The sequence below is a fragment of the Solanum lycopersicum genome, chromosome 6 (genome assembly GCF_036512215.1).
Source record: "Solanum lycopersicum chromosome 6, SLM_r2.1".
In the NCBI taxonomy this organism is placed as follows: domain Eukaryota; kingdom Viridiplantae; phylum Streptophyta; class Magnoliopsida; order Solanales; family Solanaceae; genus Solanum; species Solanum lycopersicum.
This window is the reverse complement of record NC_090805.1, coordinates 2,432,645-2,456,686: the sequence shown is the minus strand read 5'-3', so window position 1 is coordinate 2,456,686 and position 24,042 is coordinate 2,432,645. Positions and strand designations below refer to the sequence as shown.

The 24,042-nt window shown below is 35.1% G+C and overlaps 2 protein-coding genes across 5 annotated transcripts; one reads left to right on the top strand and one right to left on the bottom strand.

The window, feature by feature from the left end:
- Positions 1–626: 626 nt before the first annotated feature.
- On the top strand, positions 627–18,337 carry LOC101245463 (myosin-9-like). 3 transcript variants are annotated; one of them, XM_069299003.1, is made up of 39 exons: positions 627–965; positions 1,079–1,207; positions 3,430–3,573; positions 3,668–3,813; positions 3,895–4,051; positions 4,908–4,966; positions 5,060–5,219; positions 5,324–5,473; positions 5,554–5,690; positions 5,778–5,924; positions 6,014–6,115; positions 6,199–6,256; positions 6,338–6,439; positions 7,317–7,354; positions 7,502–7,628; positions 7,743–7,922; positions 8,061–8,192; positions 8,271–8,380; positions 8,506–8,566; positions 9,188–9,365; positions 10,151–10,356; positions 10,439–10,558; positions 11,162–11,260; positions 11,458–11,679; positions 11,838–11,977; positions 12,975–13,089; positions 13,165–13,194; positions 13,276–13,527; positions 13,626–13,781; positions 13,856–14,062; positions 14,171–14,317; positions 15,946–16,016; positions 16,112–16,211; positions 16,289–16,345; positions 16,697–16,753; positions 16,840–16,920; positions 17,231–17,313; positions 17,427–17,619; positions 17,936–18,337. In XM_069299003.1, exons 1-38 carry the CDS (start codon positions 963–965, stop codon positions 17,548–17,550), a joined length of 4,587 nt encoding a protein of 1,528 aa, XP_069155104.1. In that variant the 5' UTR covers positions 627–962; the 3' UTR covers positions 17,551–17,619; positions 17,936–18,337. The 3 variants fall into 3 exon arrangements, with proteins under 3 accessions (XP_069155104.1, XP_010321831.1, XP_069155105.1); XM_010323529.3 differs by lacking the exon at positions 627–965 and having other exon boundaries at positions 1,073–1,207; XM_069299004.1 differs by lacking the exons at positions 627–965; positions 1,079–1,207; positions 3,430–3,573 and having other exon boundaries at positions 3,694–3,813; positions 3,899–4,051.
- Positions 18,338–19,785: 1,448 nt separating this feature from the next.
- Positions 19,786–23,965, bottom strand: LOC101245764 (bet1-like SNARE 1-1). 2 transcript variants are annotated; one of them, XM_004240459.5, is made up of 6 exons: positions 23,716–23,965; positions 23,395–23,501; positions 21,168–21,300; positions 20,438–20,494; positions 20,300–20,359; positions 19,786–20,212 (listed from the first exon to the last, which is right to left on the bottom strand). In XM_004240459.5, exons 2-6 carry the CDS (start codon positions 23,406–23,408, stop codon positions 20,123–20,125), a joined length of 354 nt encoding a protein of 117 aa, XP_004240507.1. In that variant the 5' UTR covers positions 23,409–23,501; positions 23,716–23,965; the 3' UTR covers positions 19,786–20,122. The 2 variants fall into 2 exon arrangements, with proteins under 2 accessions (XP_004240507.1, XP_004240506.1); XM_004240458.5 differs by having other exon boundaries at positions 21,168–21,315; positions 23,716–23,887.
- Positions 23,966–24,042: the final 77 nt, after the last annotated feature.

Genomic DNA, 24,042 nt, shown 5'->3' with positions numbered 1-24,042 from the left:
ATGTTGTTTATTATTTCATGAGTTTTAAAAACTATCAAAACTAACTATAAGTTTGTATTACAAATCAATTAGATGTTCGTTACAACAATAACAAATGGTGTTCATGACACTAGAGCAATGTGGTAATTTCGAGTGAGTGCAACAAGCATCATTCCATACATCGTGAAATAGACGAAGCACATGACTTCGTTACCTTGAGCTAATTTTTTATCATTTCCATCATATCATTATTTAATATTCACTAAGTATTTCATCACTATTTTGGTGTTCACGTAAAAAAATTATGTAATACAACGCAAATAACTATTATAGAGGGTGCTTTTGTAAAGGGTAAAAGTTTAGGGTAAAATATTGATTTTCAAAAGATCCCAAATAATGAGATTTGATGCAAATACGAAAAAAATTAGAATTTGGGATATTTGCCAAATAATGGCAAATTGTATAAATAAATATTATTTACTAATTTTTTTTTCCAAATATTATTTGGGAAATTTATGACCAAACGAGTCCTATATATTGATAATTTTAGCAATAATTTTATCAAAAAAGTAAAATATGAGACAACAATAACAATACAAACCAATTGTGAGTCTAATAAAAGTAAAAGTGGACAAATAATATGAGACGAGACGGAGATGTAAATGGAATAGTGTGTGCGTGACAGTTAATTTGAGGTCGGATCCGGTGCTCCCGCCAAGAATGGACACATATACAAACAGAAGAAAAAAAAAAAACTCACTCATAGAAAGATTCAACAATTCCTATTCCGTAGCGTTCGCTTCTCTTCTCTTCTCCAACAATGTCACATCCATCGATCACTCATTCACAAATCTGCTTCACTCAAGCAATTCATCGAACACTTGATCTGCGCCATTTGTTTTCTATCAAATTTCTCGAATTGAGTTTTGTTACTGTGTCTCATCTATGTATTATAGATGAAGAACTGATTTCAATTACTAAAGATGGTATGTTGTTAATCACCTTAAACATAGAGCTGCATTGCTCTTCTTTTTGCTAAATTGTTTTTTTAAGTGAACTTTTTTCTTTCTGATCTGATGGAATGGGATACTGTATGCAGGGCACTCCAGTTAATATCATTGTGGGCTCTCATGTGTGGATTGAGGATCAATCCGTTGCTTGGATTGACGGACAAGTATCACAGATTAATGGAAAGGATGTTCAGGTCCAGACATCTGATGGGAAGAAGGTATGTTAGCTTTTTTACATGGAACATTGTTTTATTCTTGCAGTTTCAGTTTGCTTGTTTGTTTTCCTGTGATAATTTCACTGTGTATTATGGAATCCAATAGGATGAGATACTTATTTTCTATATGCTAACTGATTTATCTATCTTCAACATCAATAACATACCTAGTCTAGTCCCACAATTGGGGTCTGGAGAGGGTAGGATGTTTTTGATAGACTCTCGGTGGAGTCTCAAAAAAGATGTAATCAAAGTAGGATTGAAAGGAAAATAATGATAGCAACATAGCGAAATTAAAAAAAAAAAGCGCAAGTGAAGTGATGTAGTAGTAAAAAGTGAAGAATAAGACGCGAAGTGAATACTAAATAGTATACTACGATACTGTAGGGGAGGTCCTGCGGAAAAATAGAGCGCCTTGCCTCCCAAATGAAAGTATGACAACACTCGGCTACCTACAACCCTTCTAACCTAATCCTCGACCTCCACACCTTCATATCTAGGGTCTTAGGAAACTGGAGATGTGTCATAACCTATCTAATTACCTCCCTAATTTATTCATTGTCCCACATCTACCTCTCCTGAAACGCACTATAGCCAGCCTCATTTGCATGCCTCCTCTTCACATGCCCTAACCATCTTGGATTCTCATCTTGTTCGCCACAGAGGCCACCTCTCACCTTGTCCTGTTTAACCACGTTCCTAATCCTATCTTCCTAGCATGCTCATTCATCCATCTGAGCAACCTCATCTCCGTTATCTTCATCTTTTGAACGTGTGCGTTTTGAATGACTAGTGACTAGCACTCTATCTCAATCAACAGTAATTTTACAATAAATTGGCTTGAAATGAATTTCGAGTGACAAAGCCATCATCAAAACTGCAAATGAATGTATTCTTGGTGATGAAGTGTGTTGCATATTCTGTGAGCAGAGGCATATCAAGGATTTGGACATGGTGGGTTCAAGTTCGGAATTCTACAACAACCCATTCGATTTGACGGTTTCAAAATATATTAACTTTTTACTTGTTAAGTGAATTTTTAAATACATATAGAGAGTCAAATACAATGTTACTGGGTTCGTACAAGCTCTCATCTATAGCCTATACCCGCCTCTGTAAGGTTAAGGTGTATATCACTTCCATATTAGTTTAGAATTTATATTATATAGTAAGTAAAGTACCTTGCACCTATGATTGTCTGCACTCACATAGCTTTCATTACAAGAGGAGTGTAGGATTATTTGAATTGTCTTTCCAACTCGTATCTAATTCACTATATCCTCCTCTGTTTGTAAGGTTAAGACATATGTCACTTCCAAATTAGTTTCAGAAAAATTATATTATATTTCCATCATAAGGAGAGTGTGAGAAGTATTTACTATATCCTTTCTTTCCTCTTATATAGGACTATTTTCTCAGTTTCTTCCCTTTTGTTTTCTACCGTTGGTTTTATGTGATAAAGGATGCTTACCAAAGTGAAAGGTAAGTTTTATAGAATACCTGTAAGACTGGCAATGCGAGATGGTAGTGAATATGGGGCTTTTTAAGTCCGACATTTCCACAAGATGAGTGTTGCAAAGATGCAAATGCTAAGATGAATGTGCGTTTATACAAGATTAAAAATGAACAAATTCACCAGAAGGTGCAAGTAGCACAGGTTGAGGATAAAGTGTGACAAGGTTAATTAAGATAGTTTGGACATGTCTTGTATCGACCTACAGATGCACCAGTCTATTAAGTATGAAACTAGTAAGTAAAGGTGTAAAAGGGGCGGTATACCTAAAATCATACAGAAGAAGTTGTCTCAAAAGACCTACAAATCTTTGGTATCAATGAAACTTCGCTAAAGATAGGGCACAATGGAAGAAAAAGATCCTAGATGATATCTACTTGTTGATATAGGTTTTAGTCTTGTTAGTAAACTTTTAATATTATTATTATTGTTGTTATTTGTATATTAACTTATTTATACTTCATTTTATTTAGTATGAAGATGATAATGTGAATTGAGCCTAAATGAAGAAGTGTGGGTTCATATAGTCGACCCTAACTTGTTTAGCGTAGTAGTTGCTGTTGTTTTTTTTGTTTAAGAATGCATTATAAGCTCAGTCTCGTTCCCTCTTATGTTGCACTGTCACAAAATTTTAATGCAGCAGACACAACTCTAATTGGCAATGTCTTCACTCGTAACTGCTTACCTATCTTTCACTTTTCAATTCATCTAGGTCACAGTAAATTTATCAAACATATATCCCAAAGATGAAGATGCTCCTGCTGGTGGAGTTGATGACATGACCAAGTTATCATATTTGCATGAGCCTGGCGTCTTGCAGAATTTGGCTTCAAGATATCAACTCAATGAAATCTATGTAAGTTTATGGTCCAATTTCTGTATATTGGTGAGATGAAAAAATGAATTGTTGTATCTATCGGTGGTTCTATCATAATGTGACATTATGACAGACTTATACTGGAAGTATTCTCATTGCCATCAATCCATTCCAAAAGTTACCTCATCTATATGATCGCCACATGATGGAACAATACAAGGGAGCACCACTTGGAGAATTAAGTCCTCATGTCTTCGCTATTGCTGATGCTGCTTACAGGTACTCCTGTTTCAACTTCCACTCCCCATGATTTACCCCCAAACACTATACAATTGTTACTAAGATTATAAAATGAATCAGGCAGATGATAAATGAAGGTAAAAGCAATTCAATATTGGTCAGCGGTGAAAGTGGGGCTGGTAAAACTGAAACTACTAAAATGCTTATGCAATACCTTGCTTATTTGGGCGGCCGTAGAAGCACTGAAGGTCGAACTGTTGAGCAGCAAGTTCTAGAGGTAAGCTGTATGATCTTGATGAGTCGAGCTTGTTTAAACTCTTTTTCCCCTTTAACTTACAAGGGTAGGTTAGCCATTGGCAAATTTTTCTTTTGAGGCTTTAGTTCTGCATAACTTACGTTATTTTTACATACTGAAGCTCTGTGGCATAAATGCTGCATTTGCTACGGCACTTCCTACATGCTGAACATCTGAAGTACATGACATGAGACCATTATTTGATAAAATATGAAGTAAAGATGGTAGTGCTACTCAATTAGCTCTATAAATGGAGAAATAAATATGGTAATTTCGTGGAACATCTCTGTTTTGAATGTGTGGATATGAATGAAACATAAGATACATTACAGGACAAAGTTTAAGACTGAATGAAAGAAATGAAACTAATTGAAGTGAGAATCTTTACTGTAATGTGCAAAATTCTTGAGAAAGGTAACCTATTACTGTTATTATGTTAAATACAATGATTTTTATTACTTTTACAGATTAACTATTACAAAATAATGGTATAGACTAGATGTCTGAGAAAGTTCTGAACAAAATGACCTATTAAGATCAATAAAGATTTTCTGAAGGGCATTCAAAAGAGATCATTCTTGGTTCTGATGAATTCATTAGCATTTTGCTTTGTTATAGACTTATAAAAAGCTTGTGAAGGGGTCACTGTGCTCTATGTAATATATCATTGTACTTTCCTTCTTATTTATTTGAATATAATAATCTTAAAACAACCTGTTTCATGTCTAAAAAGTATAAATCATTAGGGATGAGAGAGCTTCAAGCTTAAGGGTCGTCAGTTATTTTTTTCTGCCTTCTTACTGGTTTTGTTATTTTTTTAACTCTGGTTTATCTCCAGTCAAATCCAGTACTTGAAGCATTTGGCAATGCCAAAACAGTTAGAAATAACAATTCAAGGTGAGATACTGTTCCACTCATGCATCCAGTGACTAATTTAGTTGTTTTGGCATACATTTTTTCTTCTAAATGCTTATACTTATGTTATTACAGTCGTTTTGGTAAATTTGTGGAGATTCAGTTTGACAAAAATGGAAGAATATCTGGTGCAGCTATTAGAACTTACCTCCTTGAAAGGTCTCGTGTTTGCCAAGTTTCAGATCCTGAACGCAACTATCATTGTTTCTACCTTCTATGTGCAGCACCCCAGGAGGTAATTGGATTTAAAGCTGCTCTCCTTTTTTATATTTTTCAGCTCTTGATGTAAACTTATTTGATAGTCTTGATGTTTTTCTGACAGTTTTTTAATCTTAACAGGAGGTTGAAAAGTATAAGTTGGGGGATCCTAAAACATTTCACTATCTTAATCAATCGAGTTGCTATGAGCTAGTAGGTGTAAGTGATGCTCAAGATTATCTGGCAACAAGGAGGGCCATGGATGTTGTTGGCATTAGTGAGAAAGAGCAGGTAATGCCTTGGTTCCTTTAGTTTGTGCTGCAGTTTTTATTTTGATTCAGAGTCTAAGAAGTCACTCGTTTCCTTTTCAGGAAGCAATCTTTAGAGTAGTGGCTTCCGTTCTTCACCTTGGTAATCTTCAGTTTGCAAAGGGCAAAGAAATTGATTCATCAGTGTTAAAAGATGAGAAGTCTAAGTTCCATCTTCAGACTGTTGCAGAGCTTTTGATGTATGTTCTTGGCTTTCAAATTTTACTTCTCTCTCTTAATTTGTTCTTTGTTGATGAGAGTTTGATGTGATTCAATTCTTATATCAGGTGTGATCTTAAGGATTTGGAAGATGCACTATTGAAACGTGTAATGGTCACACCTGAAGAAGTAATAAAGAGAAGTCTTGATCCTGATGCTGCAACAGTTAGTAGAGATGGGCTTGCTAAAACATTATATTCTCGCTTGTTTGACTGGTATGATTCTATTGTCTCAACCAGATCGTTTGATGTGGTTTGTTACTGATTATTTGACACTAAGATGCACAATTTTCAACTGCTTACAGGTTGGTGGACAAAATAAATAACTCAATTGGTCAAGATCCAAACTCAAAATCTCTTATTGGTGTTCTTGACATTTATGGTTTTGAAAGTTTTAAAACTAATAGGTAGGAGTCAAATCATTGGAGTACACAGGATATTGTTGAATGTGGTGTTTCGACATTTGACTCTTTTGACTTTTGTGTACCAGTTTTGAACAATTCTGCATTAATTTCACAAATGAGAAGCTGCAGCAACACTTTAACCAGGTATTTGTAGTTGAGATTTTAGAGAATTTCTGTCAATATCTTCTAAGCCAAAAACTGAACTAGGGTATATTTGTTTTCCAGCACGTGTTCAAGATGGAACAGGAGGAATACACTAGAGAAGAGATCGATTGGAGCTACATAGAATTTGTGGATAATAAGGATGTTCTGGATCTTATTGAAAAGGTTTCCTCATTTAGTTTAGCAGAGAAGTGCTCCTCAATATGTACATCCATTTCTGTTTCTCTGCATTCTACTTGTCATGTGTCTACTACAAAAGTAACCAGACAAGGAGACTTGTTTAGTGAGTGTTGATCAGAATTTTCTTGGATTCTGACTTTCTAATACTAATTTGCATGCATGTGTCGTGCACATAACTGACAATGATCAAAATTGATCTATCTAAAACCCAAATAAGTTGCTTTAACTGGAAAGAGTTCTGTTGAAGACATTGATATAGATTTTTCTTCTTCAAATCAAGTCTTTTTTTCTTTGATTTCTTTTTGCCTTTTTTTAAAATGTATGATGCCAAAATATATTCTTGTCAAATTGTAGAAAGATCAAATTGGTCTTAGTTTGACAGTTATAGACACAGGTAGCTTCCAAATAAATTTGTTCGTATGAAATAAAATCACTAGAAATTATTCAATTGATTTAACTCGAATTTTTGAAAGAGAAATTCATCTCATTTCATTTTATTTTAATTTTACTGATTGATTTTGTTAGATCTTTTTAGTCCTTTTATCATGGTGTTCTCTTTTAATTTTATAAGTTTTTATTTTTCTTTCTTGTATTAATCCATTATCTTTGGTTTTCTAGTGGACGTCTTTATTTGTTTGTGTAATAAAATCTGTTTTTCTATTTAGGAAAACAGCACTATCAGGTCCAAATAGATTCAACTATTGTATTGGAAATTACTAAAAGTTATCGGTGCAATAGATTTCTGCAAAGACACCGTTTCTCAGCATTTACTGATTCCCTTGTTCATCACTTTCCACTTAAAAGAGCCTACCAATTTTGTTGTACTGCACCAGTTGTAAGCTGATTTGTATTGCTTTTGCAGAAACCTGGAGGCATCATTGCTCTTCTTGATGAAGCCTGGTAAGATGTATAGCATTTTATCTGTATGTATGAATGTTATACTGCTATGTGCATTGATTCCTGCATTTAATGTCTCTGTGTTGTATATGCTTCTATCTTGGCAAGGAATAATTTAATTGATATTCTCTTTGATGTGGACTCTTCCAGTATGTTCCCCAAGTCAACTCATGAAACATTCTCTCAGAAGCTTTATCAGACATTCAAGGTCCACAAACGATTTATCAAACCAAAACTGTCTCGCACTGATTTTACCATTGCTCATTATGCTGGAGAGGTAAACAGTTTCATCTGAGTAAGCTGTTCAGTCAAATGTTCTTGTGTTAGATACAGGTATTACTAACAGTAAAGGTCATTTTTTTGGTGTCTTAAACCCTTACTTTCTGTTCAGGTTCTATACCAGTCTGATCTGTTTTTGGATAAGAACAAAGACTATGTTGTTCCTGAGCATCAAGATTTGTTAAGTGCTTCCAAATGCTCATTTGTAGCTGGCCTCTTCCCTCCTGTTGCTGAGGAGACAACCAAATCAGCCAAGTCGTCAAAGTTCTCATCCATCGGTTCTCGTTTTAAGGTAGTTACTGACTTGCATATACTTTTGACAGATTTTGGTGAACTGAGAATATTTTTCATCTAAGCACTAACAGGATTGCCAAGTCCTTACTGCTTTAAAAGAATGTGAAAGTCTGATGTTCTGATTAAACTGGTGCAGTTACAACTTACATCATTGATGGAAACTCTGAATTCTACGGAACCTCATTATATCAGATGCGTGAAGCCTAACAATCAATTAAAACCTGCAATTTTTGAGAATGTTAATATTTTGCAGCAACTGCGTTGTGGTGTGAGTAAAATTTGACATTTTCAGATGAAGATTTTGTTTGTACTCTCGAACCATATGCTTAGATTTTGTTGTTCTCAGGGTGTTCTAGAAGCAATTAGAATTAGTTGTGCTGGCTACCCTACCCGTAAGACATTCTTTGAGTTTCTTAACCGATTTGGGCTTCTTGCTCCAGAGGTCTTGGAAGGGAAGTAAGTACTGGTTTTGTGTGCCTAATCCAACAACTTTATGTTTTCAAAAGCACTTTAATTTATGGATGCTTGACTTTTTGATGACGAACTGACATGCTATCTCGATTTGACCTTCTTGTGGACAGTGCCGATGAAAAAGTTGCGTGCAAAAAGATTCTGGAAAAAATGGGGCTTGCTGGGGCTCAGGTTAGTTGACGTTTTGCTTTGCTTATCCCCAAAGCTGATTTTATACTTATTTGACGTCACAATCTATAGTTCTACATTTTTCAATTTGATGTATCTCTTTCTCGTCTAACACTTTCCCATTTAGTAGAAAATCAATGTATTAGAACCTATTTCAACTGGTTGATATGGCTCATCTCTTAAAACATCTCTGTTATACCTATTTTGCAAGGTGTGATGTCAGGTTGACCGAGCAATTTCAAGCAAGGAACTAGGTTTTCCGTTGCTGTCTTTTTTCACCTTAAGGATAGAAAATCATATTCTTATTTTTGAAAAGTCAGGCATAATTCTAAACCATGGTTAATTTGTCGTTGTCTTCAACAGTTTTATGTCCACTTTTTTATGGATTGCTGGCATGTAGGCGGGCATTGCTTACTATAGTTTTCTAAAAATATGCTGAGGGCTAGGATATTAATATCCACTGTTCACATGGTTAAAATTGGTTCATTTGCTTGTAGTAGTTCTCCACAACATTGTCATACATTTTACATGCAGCATTCTTAAGGTTGATGCACTCTTCAATTCAGCGTAACATGAGGTCCAAATTTATGAATCAATGATTTTGTCGGACAAATGGTCTTGCAGATTGGGAAAACGAAAGTTTTTCTCAGAGCTGGTCAGATGGCTGAGCTGGATGCACGCAGAGCACTGAAACTAGCCACAGCAGCTAAGACAATTCAAAGGAAAATTAGAACTCATATCACTAGGAAATACTTTCTTGCATTGCAGAAGGCTGCAATTTGCTTACAATCCTCATGTCGAGGTTTGTCTATTTGTATTTTTTTTCTCGATCAACTATTCAACTTGGGGACTCTGTTTTGTATGTTCTAGATGTTTTACGCAATGAGCTAGGATTATTGCAATTTATTTAGTGTCACTGCTTCATATGAGGCTCATTGGCATGGAAATGTTTGCCTTAGAACCTTGATGACGACACTGAAGCGCACATAAAGCGAGGCAAAGCGCTCAACCCGTTTTGAGCCTCGCTTCAGGGCTTAAGCGCGCTTTTGATAACACTGTTCCCATGGTATTAGTTATTCTTGTATAATCTTATTCTTAGATTTCTATTACTTTGTATTTTTAGCCTCAGTTATCCTGTTATCTTCTTGTTATTTTTGCTTGTTGCTACTGCCTCTTTCTCTTCCTTCTTTGAGTTGAGGGTCTATAGGAACAACCTCCATCTTCACAAGGTAGGGTAAGGTCTGTGTACACACTACCCTCCCCAAACCCGCTCTTGTTAAATTATGCTGGGTTTGTTGTTGTTGTTTTTAATGAAAGATGTGAACCTTCTTTTCTGTATCAATACCTTTTCGACATCTGTTGTTTTTCACCCTTCAGAGAGTTTATACAACCATAAATTATGGCACACGGTTTTCTTTCATATTCCGTGTTGAAGGGCTCTTATAGTTTGACTTACAAGTTGCTGAGTTCCATAATAAGGAAACAATGTTGACAAGATACATTTGGCAGCTTTCAATATTAAAGCGATTACTACTATTTTGATAATATCTACCAAATTCTGTGTTCTCGCTTTGTGATGGTCAACAGGAAGGCTTGCTTGCAAAGTGTTCGACAACATGAAAAAAGAAGCTGCTTCTATCAAAATCCAGACAAAATTGCGTGGACACTTGGCCCGAAAGTCCTACACAGGACTCAAAATCAATGTCATTGCTCTTCAGACAGGAATTCGAGCGACAGCTGCAAGAAAGGAATTCAGATATAAAAGACAAACCAAAGCAGCAATTATTATACAAGTTTGTTTACTTGTTTTCTATTGATTCAGAGGGTTGACCAAGTCTTTTTGTTCTCGCTATTAACTAGAAAAGTTACTTGCAGGCACATTGGCATGGTCACAGAGCCTTTTCATACTACAAGAAACTCATAATTGCATCAATAGTAACACAATGCAGATGGAGGGGAAGGGTTGCAAAGAAAGAGCTTCGGAAACTAAAGATGGTAGTTTTTGGCTGTTATCCCGTCTATCCTGTATCACATTTTCAATTTCCTTTGATTGCACTGAGATGATGCTCTCTGACCAAGTAATAATCTGCTAGCTATGGCCTTTACTTACACGGTGCATAATTCACCTTGTTTGTTGTTATTTGCATAACGAAAGGCTAAAGTTATTCTGCAGCATGATGGATCACTTAATTGCTTCTCTGAACCTTTACCGGAAAGAGATGAGCATTATGAAGCTTCCTGTTGGTAAAACCCATCAGGCGTGGTTAGGATTCTCGAGCAAAGCAATAAAAACAGTATCAGCAATTTAATCTTCTGAACATTGGAAGTCAAATCAAAAGCATGCAGTCTACATGTAATTAACAATGAATACACATGTCGATGAGTGATGAACTCAGAAGTCCTGTGTCTAATTACAGATTTAAACCTTCTTGTTTCACATATTGTGGTTGTCCATTTAGTATCCCTTGTTTTGTAACAGATTTGTCGTTTGCTATTGATACAATAAAATTCTTATTTTTGGTCTATCCGTATCTAACAGTCTATTGCTAATATTCTCATCGCTTTTGGATCTATAACACACATTTCCAATATCTTCAGGCTTCAAGAGAAACAGGTGCACTAAAAGAAGCAAAGGATAAGCTTGAAAAACAGGTTGAAGAACTTACATGGCGTCTGCAGTTGGAGAAACGTCTAAGGGTAATACACTTGAATTAAGCCAATCTTGCATTTCCTTTTCCTGCAAGATACATAAAGCAAGAGGAGAATTAATCTGAAAATCAGTGGGGAACAAAATATTACTTGAAAGCTAAATATAATTGCCACTTTTGACCTTGTGGATTATGATAAGTTGTCCATTTTGAGAAAGGGACACTGTTTGATGCATTATTTAACAGACGGACTTGGAAGAGGCAAAGAGCCAGGAAATAGCAAAGCTGAAGAATACCTTGGAAGATGCGCAGAGCAAAGTGGATCAAACGAATGCACTGCTCATCAAGGAACGTGAGACTGCTCAGAAAGCAATTGAAGAAGCAACCTCTATCGTGGAAGAGAAGCCGGTTCTTGTTGAAGATACAGAAAAGATTGATGCTTTAAATGCAGAAGTGGAAAATTTAAAGGTACCGACACTGAACTCGTAGAATTAACTCTAAGTGCTCCCAACCTGATGTTCCCCCATTAAAGAACAAAGGAAAGAAAAATACAGAATTTGTGTGTAAGTTCCATCTTTTTTCCACTAACATATGGTTGATAGTTTCATGCTGATACCTTTATATAGGTGTTATTGCAATCTGAAAAGCAACGTGCTGATGAGATAGAAAAGAAACGTGCTGACTCGCAAGAATCAAGTGAAGAAAAGCACAAGAAGTTGGAAGAAACTGAAAAAAAAGTTCAACAATATCAGGAATCAATGAGCAGGTAGCTACTCGAATAAATTGATACCTGTTTTACTCCTTATCTACTGTAAAAATTGAGATCACCAACCTTTTGTTCAAGAATTCAAAAGAAATAACTAAAGTACAGAATTGTCACAACCCAGCAAAGGGGCCATGACCGGCACTAACAAATGCTGGCTCATTCATGGCAAGTAACAAATTTCATTTTTCAAAATCTACTTGTGGAGGGGGAATATCCTTCTGTTTATTCTTCTAATTGATCTAAAGCTAAGATTCAAACTCGAGAGTAGTGTCCTGAATAAAATACCAAGTTGTTCTACCTCTTTCATGATAGGGAGGGTATGTTATCAGTCAAATTAGCTGGTATGATTCAGGATAAGTGACAGTCGTAGAGGCTTTACCAAGAAGTTTGACATACTATAATAGCTAACGATGCCTACTTAAGTATCCCCTCTATAATATCTTAAGTTAGAGCATTCATTTCATACAATATCACACGGTATCAATGCAGGCAGAGGACGTGGCTTCAAGCTCCATCACCATCCATCAACAAAATATTTCTACTTTCTTGAGAGCCCAAAACAAAAGGGGCTCACATGTGGGGGCAGTGCTTCAAACGATATGAATAAATAAATGTATATCCTCTCTCGGTTCAAGCCTTTAGATGAGATGTTCATACATTTAGTTTTTTTTTATATAGATGTCCACACACCAGTTTAATTTGTCCTATGACTTGAAGAAAAATTGCTGAAGCTGTGCTCAGGAGGATCCATAAGTTAATGGTCCTCTTTTAGTGACTAATGCTTGTCATAGTCACCTCTAACTAATGTAGATGAAAGGATAGCTCTGGATCTATACCTGGTTTGAATACTTGTTTGGAATATTGCAAATAAAATTAAAGAATAGACCAACTCTTGTCCTTCAGTTATATCTTTGTACTATATAAAATGGATATCTAGGAGTACCTTGGATTATTTCAGGATTTAGCTGATGAAAATATTTGTTCGTCTTACCAATAGGCTCGAAGAAAAGCTCACCAACATAGAGTCGGAAAATAAAGTACTTCGCCAGCAGGCTCTGACAATGGCACAGAACAATAAATTGCTGTCGGGACGGTCAAGATCAAGTATTCAGGTAATCCTGAAAACCTTTGCTCATATTGGATGTTAAATCTATGACTAATTTTTCCCTGTTCTTTGATATTGGCAGAGGACTGAGAGCAGCACAAGGAATAGCGTAGTAAGTCAAGGGCTTGCATATTAGTTGTCTAGTATATTTCTGACCTCTTTTGTTGGTTGACTAACAATTGTTTTTTTAAAGGATCTGCATAGCACTTCATTTTCAAGGGAGAGTGCTGAGGTGGAGGGAAGACCACAGAAATCACTTAATGATAAACAACAGGAGTATCAGGACTTGATCATCCGGTGTATTGCACAGCACCTTGGCTTCTCTAAAGGCCGACCTGTTGCTGCCTGCATTATCTACAAGTGCCTTAGGCAGTGGCGATCATTTGAAGTAGAGCGAACCAGTATCTTTGACAGGGTAATACAAACCATTGGCCAAGCTATTGAGGTCAGTATTAATATAGTTATACAATTTCACTGCGAATGATGCAGATCAATAAATAAATGCCTCTTTTTCACTTAAAAACTAGTTTTTCAACATTGTAGACTCAGGACAACAATGATATGTTAGCCTATTGGCTATCCAATGCATCCACTCTATTGCTGCTGCTGCAACGTACATTAAAAGCTGGTGGTGCTGCTGGGATGACCCCACAGCACAGGCGATCATCGTCAGCCACTCTATTTGGGAGAATGACACAGGTGAAAATTTTCCATTTCAACATTGTTATTTATCATATATTTATCGCACTTGATGCTGATTAAACAATTTATAGAGCTTTCGTGGAACCCCTCAAGGTGTCAATCTTTCTCTCATTGATGGTGAGTCGGCCGGTGGAGTGGATAACTTACGCCAAGTTGAGGCCAAATATCCTGCTTTGTTGTTTAAACAGCAGCTAACAGCATATGTAGAAAAGATTTATGGAATGATCCGTGATAATCTTAAGAAAGAGATTTCTCCTCTGCTGGGGTTGTGCATTCAGGTTCAAGATATTGTCATAGACCAATCTAAATATTTGTTTTGAAATAGTAGAGATCATTCGATTCTAGGTGTACTAAAGCCTTTTTACATGCTTCAATCTATGGTTTAGGCACCAAGAATATCCAGAGCAAGTTTACTGAAAGGGGCAACAGCACGTACACTTGCAAATGCTGCTGCTCAGGAAATTTTGGTTGCTCACTGGCAAGGAATTGTCAAGAGCCTTGCTAACTTTTTGAACTTATTGAAAGCCAATCATGTAAGAGTCTCAGAAACACATTGCTTCTTTTTTTTCATGCTGTCTTTTCTTTGTTCCTCCCATTTACTTGCTTTGAACTTGGAAGGTGAATTAATAGTCTTTTGCATGATATGAAAGATAACTTGCTGTTTAACCTATATATGAATAAAATGTCTTGATATCATCAACCCATGAATATGATCTAATGATTATATATCATCTTTTTCCAATTACTCTTCTGCTCTAGTTTAGCAAAATAAATATAACTTTCTTCTCTCGTGGATACACATCTTCACATAGTCCTTTCTGGAGCATGTCTTGTCTTTTGATGGATTTTGCTTTTTTCTCTACCCTTCTTTTCACCAACAAGCAGAGCATCCTTCATATAGGTGGAAGGAATAACTCACACAGTAGAAAGATTTACACAGCTTTTTTAGGAACTTTCCACAATATCTTGCTAATACCTGAACTATAACATATATCATCTTTTGCTCCCAAATCCAATGAAAAAGCTAGTTTGCAGTACTGTGGAAGTTGTTATTGTTCTTGAGCTCCAATATCCACCTATATCTTTATACTCCCTCCATCCATGTTTACTTGTTTATGTTTGATTTGCGACACCCTTAAGAAGCAATAAACAAAAGGGTAATTTTAATATATCACCTCTAATTATTATAAGTTGGAAGATGAATTGTACGTGATAAGAAAAGTAAAATGGGTATAAAATGAAAATTATCTCTTGGTTTTCCAAACTGAACAAGTAAAAGTGGACTAGTAAAAGTGGATGGAGGGAGAATTAGAGACATTTTGACACTTGCTAGAGATGTGGCTCCTAGCAAAAAAGTCTAGGAAAACTATCATGGTGGAGTTCTTAGGTTCATGTGGTTTTACTTTAAGAAGTTTATAAAAGTGATGTGATGGTATCTGATATTTTCCCATCTGAATATTGGACTTGAGTGAACAGGACAAAGAAGAGAAAGAGATCAGAACCAAAAGTAGCTATAACAATAGGACTGAAGTGGTTTTGCAGACAAATTTTGGAATTTATGATCCTTATTTTGGTATTTGTATAGCTGATCTGCTCTGATCTTACTCAGATTACTAGTATAAATAGTGAAAATGCTCGAACTTCTTGCTCTCCTAGTTCTTGTCGGTTGAACTGAAACTACACAAATCCGGAGCTCCACTATCCTCTGCAGTCCAACTTAAAAGATTTCGTGAAGCAATGGTGTTGGGTAGCTCTCATCATATTCTTATCAAAAGGGCTAATATGATATAGGATATGAGATGCAATTTATAACTTGATTCAACTCACCTGTGGTTACTAGTTATCTTTTCAAAATATAGCTAATTTGACAGATTACTGCTTTGCTCTATAGTGAAAGATCTTATGGAACTCTAATCATATTGACAGGCAGTCAGTACAATGTTTAGCATAGTAGTTAATAAAAAGCTACTTTTGTGTAATATAAGTAATATATTCAAGCTGAAGGAAGAACGGCCCAACTTTTCTGAAGATTGTGATCGTCTGTTGAGTAATTGATGCATTGAGGCAGAACAGTCTCAAGATAATTAAGTCATAAATTTATGAAAAGAAGTGTATATTGGTTCCTCGTGGTAGAAGGTTTATTTTCTCTCTTGTGTTTCAGGTGCCTCCATTTCTCGTGCGCAAAGTATTTACACAAGTCTTTTCTTTCATCAATGTCCAATTATTTAACAGGTCTGTTGTCGAGGGAATCTCATATTATTCTTATAGCTTCAAGATTCAGCTATATAATTAACCCTATTTTCTTTATTTGTGCCTCCTTGCTGTAGCCTTTTGCTGAGAAGAGAATGCTGTTCATTTAGCAATGGTGAATATGTCAAAACTGGCTTGGCGGAACTTGAGCACTGGTGCTACAAAGCAACTGATGAGGTACCTTGGTCTCCTGCCACTTGTTACACACTATTCACCGTGTCTTTTGTTTACACTGATGAAGGGAGCTTGTTCAGTATACAGGATTAGCTTGGGAGGAGCTCAAGCATATAAGACAGGCAATTGGATTCTTGGTAATGCATCTTGTAATTTGGATTAAACATACAACTGAATATGTATACTGAAAAGTAAAGGCAAAGGACACTTCCTCTAGTGCATATTTTTCAGGAAAAGAAACAACAGCAACATTTTGCCTACTAATATAAAATAGGAGGACATTAAAATTGCAAATTTCTGTCCTTGCCATGTTAAACAAGATCTCTTTTCATACTTATTATTCCTATGCAATATAATCATGAATGATTGTGTGTCACAGAATTTGAGTACACAAACCTAAAAACTGTAGTTCCAAAGTATTTGGAATGAGCTTTGTCCATATTTTATCATAAGTGATCCTTAATTGTGCTCCTTTTGGACTATAATAGGTCATACACCAGAAGCCAAAGAAGACATTGGATGAAATAAGCCATGATCTATGTCCTGTAAGTACTGGACTACTACATATTCCAAATACTATCTCTTGAGCCCATTCGTTATCATTTTCATTAAAGTTGTAAATCATGAACAGGTGCTTAGCATTCAACAACTTTACAGAATTAGCACAATGTATTGGGACGACAAATATGGCACACATAGCCTTTCATCAGATGTAAGCCTCAACTTTTGTCCAGAAAAAAAGTTCTAGATGTTATTTTGATACCAGATAATCTATAATTTTGATGTTCCTTTGTTTCATATAGTGCATATTGATTTTATGGCCATTCTCAAGTTAGATACAACAATTTTTCAATAGTATGTCCTCAATCCCTGCTTCACTACAGCATGAATTCATTATTTCTTGCTGGGAGTGGCTTATCAACTTAGAACACCGTCTCCTGCATCTTTGATCTGCCCAAAACACTCTTTACTTTTTTCATCTGCTGGCAAGTAATGAGTAGAGTTTATCGATTATTTGACAGGTTATAGCCAATATGCGTGTATTAATGACTGAAGACTCTAACAATGCAGTCAGCAATTCTTTTTTGCTTGACGATGATTCGAGGTTGGATATACAATTCCATTATCCTAAACTTGCCATTACCTTTTTTTTGTGCACCACTTCCTTAGAATGTACTTTCACTTATCACTGATCGCCCTTGTTGATCATGGTTGCAGCATACCCTTCTCAATTGATGACCTGTCAAAATCAATGGATCAGATTGATATTGCAGACATTGAACCACCCCCACTTATTCGAGAAAACTCAGGCTTCAGTTTCTTATTGCCACGTGCAGACTAATAATGGCCCTTAATCAGAATTCAGTGCTAGGAACTTGCAGACACACCTTTGATTTGTGTGAGCATCGAGGTGCGTATGACTGCATTAATCAAGCTCATACAATGTTCAAGCAATGTAGACTCATCTCAGCTACAAATGGAAATGTGTGTGTATATCTTTCTAGATGATTGCATATTTGAAGATATATGCTGAACCAGATCACTTTATTTTGATATTATACAAGTGCCTCAGTTTAGATTTCTAGCTTCATCGTTTGGTTTTAAACCGATTGAATTTGTTCTACTAGAGCTTCTTCCCTCTATAACTACATTCTTTTTCGAAAAAGGAGGGGTTTCTATTTGGTACATGACTCATCTTTGTCTGTCCGACTCCAATTCTTTTCCAGGTTTCAACTGAACAGTCAGTAAACTGCACTCCCAGACGGAGGAGACAGCGCCAGAAAATCGCGTTCAACCATTGGGGCATACTATGATGCAGCAATGGACAGTTATACATATAGTTGAGCAATTTTTGAAAAATATATACTTGTACCAACTTTGTCATGCTCTATAGTGGTAAGAGGAATCTAGCCATAATGCATGAACCTCCTTTTGTTTGTACTGATCAACATAAAAGTCAGGAAAGTTTTTAGGTAAAAGTTAGATTACGGTTTTATTCCTACATTAAATATAAATGTTATAGATTGTTTAATAAATTAAATAGTATATAATCATATTAGTACATGAATCAATCACCATAAAGTCTCTTGAATGTGTATTATTTATATTAATTTTATATTGTTGGACTATATTCGTGATTTATTTGCTTTGTTCATCTTCCAATCTATATGTACATACCCCTCCGTTCGGAATTGTTTGTTATGTTGCGCTTATCGAAAGTCAATTTGACTAATTTTTAAAGGTAAATTAGATCACATTAATTCGATATTTTTTTTAAAAAAAAAGATTATATGAAAAGAACTATAAATTATAATTTTTTGCATATTAATAGGATAAAAAAATATATCTTAAAGTGTTAGTCAAAGATTTTATAATTTGACTCTAAAAATAGAAATCATGATAAATAATTAGAAACGAAAGGAGTAAATAATAAAGCTGAAAATGAAATGGTGATGGTGAGTTATAACACCTCTCTATAGTCAATATTAATATTTATTTATTTTTCCCCTTTATTTCCTCTACATAATCAATTCATTAAATGGATTTAAAAGAAATCTCATAAAGTATATGTTCATTGAAATAAAATCTACGTAACATAGTAATAAGTGAAACCCATAATAAAACCTAAGTAGTCCTAATCGACTATGCTGTCGTAGCTTGTCTTATAGAATAGATTTAAAATACTGAAATAAAATTAATAGTTAGATATTTCAGAAAAATAAAATATTTTAATATTAATTAATAGAAGATGAAATTCTCCTTTTTCATCAAGTAGAAGACAATTAAGTAATTTAAATTTATAACTGAGAAAACTTAATTAGAAGAAAATAAGTAAAGAATTAAAGTTTAACAACGTTGACAAATTTGTATTTGGTAGTGGTATATATTGATTTAGCTACAACTCTTTATATTCTTTAATTTAAGATTTAATAAGAAAAATCTTGATTCATGTACTTATTTAAAATTCTAGAAATTCTAATTGACACTTGTCCTTCCACATTTTCTTTTAAATAAATAACTTACAAATCAAAAAATAATTAAAATAATATTATTTAATTAATTAAAAAAATGAAAAAACCTCGACTCATGTACTTATTTAAAATTCTAGAAATTCTAATTGGCTCTTGTTCCTCTACATTTCATTATTGTTCATTGTTTAATATTACATATGTATTAAATTTACCCTCTTTTTCTCTATTGCTATTTTTTCTTCTTGATTATCAATTTTCAGCATTTTCTGATTATTCTCACTTGCAACTTTTAGCTCTTTTATCTTCTCACGCTGAATTATGCAATTTCCCAAATTCTATTTACTATTGTGAGCTTCCATCTTTGTAAGTTAGTTCTTAAATAGCATTAAGAAATAACCCTTTAAATTCAAATTTTAATTTTGAAATTGATTTATACATTAAAATGATGAATGACTTTCAGATTCTTCCATTGTGAGATTTGTGATTACGACTAAAAGCAATATCAATATACTCATTTATCAAGAAAATGATAATTTAATTATTAAAGGACTTTGAGAACTCAAAATTCTACCATTATGTAATTAAAATATTTATATTTGATAAAATTTTAATTGAAGAGAGGTAAAATGGTGATTCAAACTTTTCACTTTTTGAATCTTTCCACTGACTTTTTATGTAACAAAAGTTGCATTGTACAGATCCACATCTTCAAATTGTATTTAAACATCTCGACACAGATACACACGTCTGAACATTCTTACAGTGAGATAGTAATGCCAATATCAGAATCTCAGCAACTTTGCACATAAAACTTATGTTGCTCGGACTCTTCAAAAATGTATGTCGAATCCTGCAAAAGTGGTGCACTTTTAGCAGATCCGACATGGTTTGTGGTAGCATTTTTGGAGAGTCTTGAACAACTAAATATAAGACCATTGCATATTATCTAGTGAGATAGTACACCACCAGAAAAAGAACCACAAACGAGGCGACGAGTGTAAACATCCTTCGGCTTGATTTTGTCTCAAAAACCTGAAGGGAATGGAAGAGGCTTAAAACCAGCAACATATATATCAAAGGATAAATGAAAACGAGGTCATGTAGTGTAAAATACATTACCATCCTAAATTTATCCATGGTTCCAGATAAAACACCTCTTGAAGAATCCATATCATTGCCCTAAATAGGCATACCACGAATTTATTAAACAGTTATTCATATTGCAAAAGGCATGAAGCATAACGTAGACCCACTGACCATTCTGTCGAGCATCCGGTTATGAGTATCCACTTCTTCATGTATGTCACCTGACAACTATTGGATATAAAGCATTGTAAGAAGTAAAACAATAAAGTTAACAAGTTCAACATGTTCATTATCAACAAGCAAGCTGTTTCACTTGATGTATACAAGTCCAAGAACAAGAAACAATGAAACTATTAAGTTGCACCAAAAGAGGAGAACAGCTTTTACAACCTATGAACAATAGGTAACTCGATGAAGAAATCAGGAACCTCTTAGCACCAGCAGCTTTTAGAGATTCGCATGATTATCTATCCTTTCTTTCTGAGTGATAACACGAAAAAGAATGACTTATAAGAGCATGCGCTCGAGGTGACGAATTCTGGATCCTAGAAAAGTTCAACACATGTTATACTTATATTTTTCCAACAATGTTCTTGACAGCAAGACTTTCGACACCCAAAGGCATTAATCATTTATGAATGAACAAAAATATGGAGGGTACTGTCAGTGTGAATGTGCATACAAATAGACACAATTTACTAAGCAACAGCCTCCAATAATGAAAGAGTAGTTATAGGTTATCACATCTCAACAAGTTGGCTTCATAAGGTTTGCACCATTGAAATGCCCTCGACACTCATGACCAAGATACAAACTTCAGTAAAGACGACCAAGGAATTTCTGTACTGCAACTTACCCATAAACATTGAACATATAAAAGACTCAGGTATGAAAGACTTACCTTTTTGAGAAAACTAACTCTATCTTGCAGCCCATCGATTGCCCTCTCATTCTCTTGTTCATCAATTTCGTGCGAAGAGTATGATGAAGAAGCCCTTATGCCACCTTCCTCAATTCCATCAAATAGAGCAGCTCTATTGCCACGTTCCCTGAATTCAATTATTATCAATGTATTCCAATAAAGCTGGATGCAAAAAAGATTATTCTTTTATAAACTACACATCATAAAAAGCAGCTCTGATACTGAAAAGGTTTCCCACCCTCGCATTCATATGAAGAACAGGCACAGAGGACGGGAGCAAGATAAAAGTAAAAACTGGCCCCACTGACAAGGCCAATATGACAGAGGAGAGGGGCTAGTTTATGGTAATGTCAAGGTACGGTACTAAAATTGGATCAAGCCTGAAGCTTTATATTTACGTCTCATACCATTTAAAAAGAGGAAAGCGTAAGGGAACAACAAGCAGACACACAAACATGAATTCACTTATGATACTAGAGAACGAAAAAATGTGCATACATTTAAGAGGCTTTAGAACATAGATATTTTGGAAATTGAGGTTGAACAAATGATAGTTAGCACCAAAAGAAGCATAAGTATATAAGCTAAACCAACCCATTCTTATATTAATGACACCTTCTAAGACTCTTTTCCACCTCGATAAACTAGCAAGTTTAATATGGTCGGACAATAATCTGAGAGAGTAAAAATTAAAGGGGATCACTACACCTACTTCATCTAAACAGGGAAAAAATATCAAAAAGAAAATAAGGTTGCAAAGAGTGACATAATTTCCCTAGTAAATGAAGTCAAAACTCATGATTGGAGGTGGATAGACTAGCTGAATTATGGCACCCTGGACCATTTTCGAGGATTGAAAGAGGGAGAAGACACTCTTAGGTGGATTCATCATAGCAAAAGGTGTCTTCACAGTTAGCTCTGCCTACAAGAACCTGAATCAAATGGGGACTCAACTCAGATTTTTGCCTTGGAAGCTTATCTGGAAAGTCAATTCCATATAAGGTGGTAGTTTTTACTTGGTTGGTAGTTAAAGAGGCAGTACTAACACAGGAAAATCTAATGAAGAGGGGAATACATATGTGTCCTAGATGTTTTTTTGTGAGCAACAGGCAGAGACAATCACCATCTGTTTCTTCATTGCAAGGTGGTTAGACAACTGTAACACTTATTTACCATATTCAGGGGTACAAACTGGACCATGCCACAAAGGGCAAGTCAGGCTATAGAAAGCTGGAACAATGAAGGCAGTGGTAGTACAGACCAAAGCAGATGGAGAATTGTCCCAGCAGTGGTTTGGTGGACCATATGGAAGGAGAGAAATATGAGATGCTTTGAGAGTGTTAGTAGTCCTTTACACAGGAATAAAATGAACTGCACAATCACTTTTTGCTATTGGTGCAGTTTGGAGTATGTAGATGATCCTATAACTGTTAGAGATATCCTAGGTCCTTTGTAAGATGAAGTAGGATCTAGTCTAGTTTTGTTTTAAGTACACGCAACTGTATGTAGCTCCATGATGTAAATTTGGGACCCCAGCCTTTAGTGCTGAAGATTGATACACAAAACTGTCACCGTTGTAAAAAAAAAACTCATGACGATTATATGCAAAGATAGAAAATTGTTCACCACTCAAGCTAGAAATATAACATATATATATCATGGTTATAAGTCAATAACACCTCAATCCTAGAAGATCATATGAATCCTCCGTGTTCATTTTGCATCTGGTCCTCAATGCTGCACAATTTGTCTTATAAGCAAATTGAGGGTTCTCTGAAGCTAGAATTTTTCTAAATCTCACACTTATTCTAGTATCTAACTAGAATCAAGAGAACTCAGAATAAGATTAAAAAAGAAGTCACCAAATGGCATTGCTTTTTTCTTCTAGTTGACAACTGAATAATTCATTGTTTCCAATTCAAGTTAGTGGATAGCAGGTCAGTCCCTCTAACATCCTCCACTCAAATACCAGACTTAATCACCAGAACTCGAGGCATGTGCTTATCACACATCCGGTGTACTACCTTTGCCATCCTGAAGCAAAACATATGGCAATACTACTACTCCTACTAAGGATATTAATACGAACAAATTATATCTGCAAATGTAATAAAGGGAAATATTCAAGTATTAGGGTAGATTGTCCGCTGATGCACGAAAAATACCTAATAAGAACATAAAAAAAATTCAAATTAAATGTACGAACCTTCGTGAGTTCATATCTTCCAATGATCAATCTATTCAATTTGAAACTCCGGTTGATGATCAGTAGTCAGGAATCCTCCAATTAATCGCAAAATAGATCAAAATACTCTGTCCGATACAAAGCAAAAATAATAATATTTTTTTAACAATATCACCAAAAAAACAGATAAAATGGAAGATCAATTGAAAATTCGTGAATCTATAAAATCCTAGAGTTATAATGTTACGGATCGATTGAAAATTCGCGTGCTAACCGTGAAAATGAAAAAATCCGACTTTAAATTATGGAAACGATAGATATATAGATGCGCCGGAGTTTTACCTGGAGCTGAGTAACAAAGCCGGTGGCGGCGGCGGCGGCGGAGAGGAGAAGCACTAGGAGGTGAAAAGGCCGGAGAAGAAACTACTGAGACCTTTGCTGATTACAGAAATTGACATTTTATTTTATTTTATTTTTGGATAAATTAATGGAAACAGTATTTCATTTAATGCCACGTAAAAGTATTTTATTTTTCTACTTATTAGACTTGTGTGAAGATAAGTCTAGTACGGAACTGTTACGTTCCTAAATTGATTCGAATATCATTATTATTAAGTTATTTTATAGAGAAAATAATTTTTTTAGAAAAAAATAAATTTATTAAAAAAA

Coding starts and splice junctions, on each gene's coding strand:
- LOC101245463 (XM_010323529.3), top strand. CDS start 1,073: ATGCAGGGCACTCCAGTTAATATCATTGTGGGCTCTCATGTGTGGATT. Junction 16,212..16,288: donor GCTACAAAGCAACTGATGAG/GTACCTTGGTCT, acceptor GAGCTTGTTCAG/TATACAGGATTAGCTTGGGA. Junction 17,314..17,426: donor TTGCTTGACGATGATTCGAG/GTTGGATATACA, acceptor TCATGGTTGCAG/CATACCCTTCTCAATTGATG.
- LOC101245764 (XM_004240458.5), bottom strand. Junction 20,360..20,437: donor ACCGGATGCTCGACAGAATG/GTCAGTGGGTCT, acceptor ATGCCTATTTAG/GGCAATGATATGGATTCTTC. Junction 20,213..20,299: donor CCATGGATAAATTTAGGATG/GTAATGTATTTT, acceptor CATTCCCTTCAG/GTTTTTGAGACAAAATCAAG.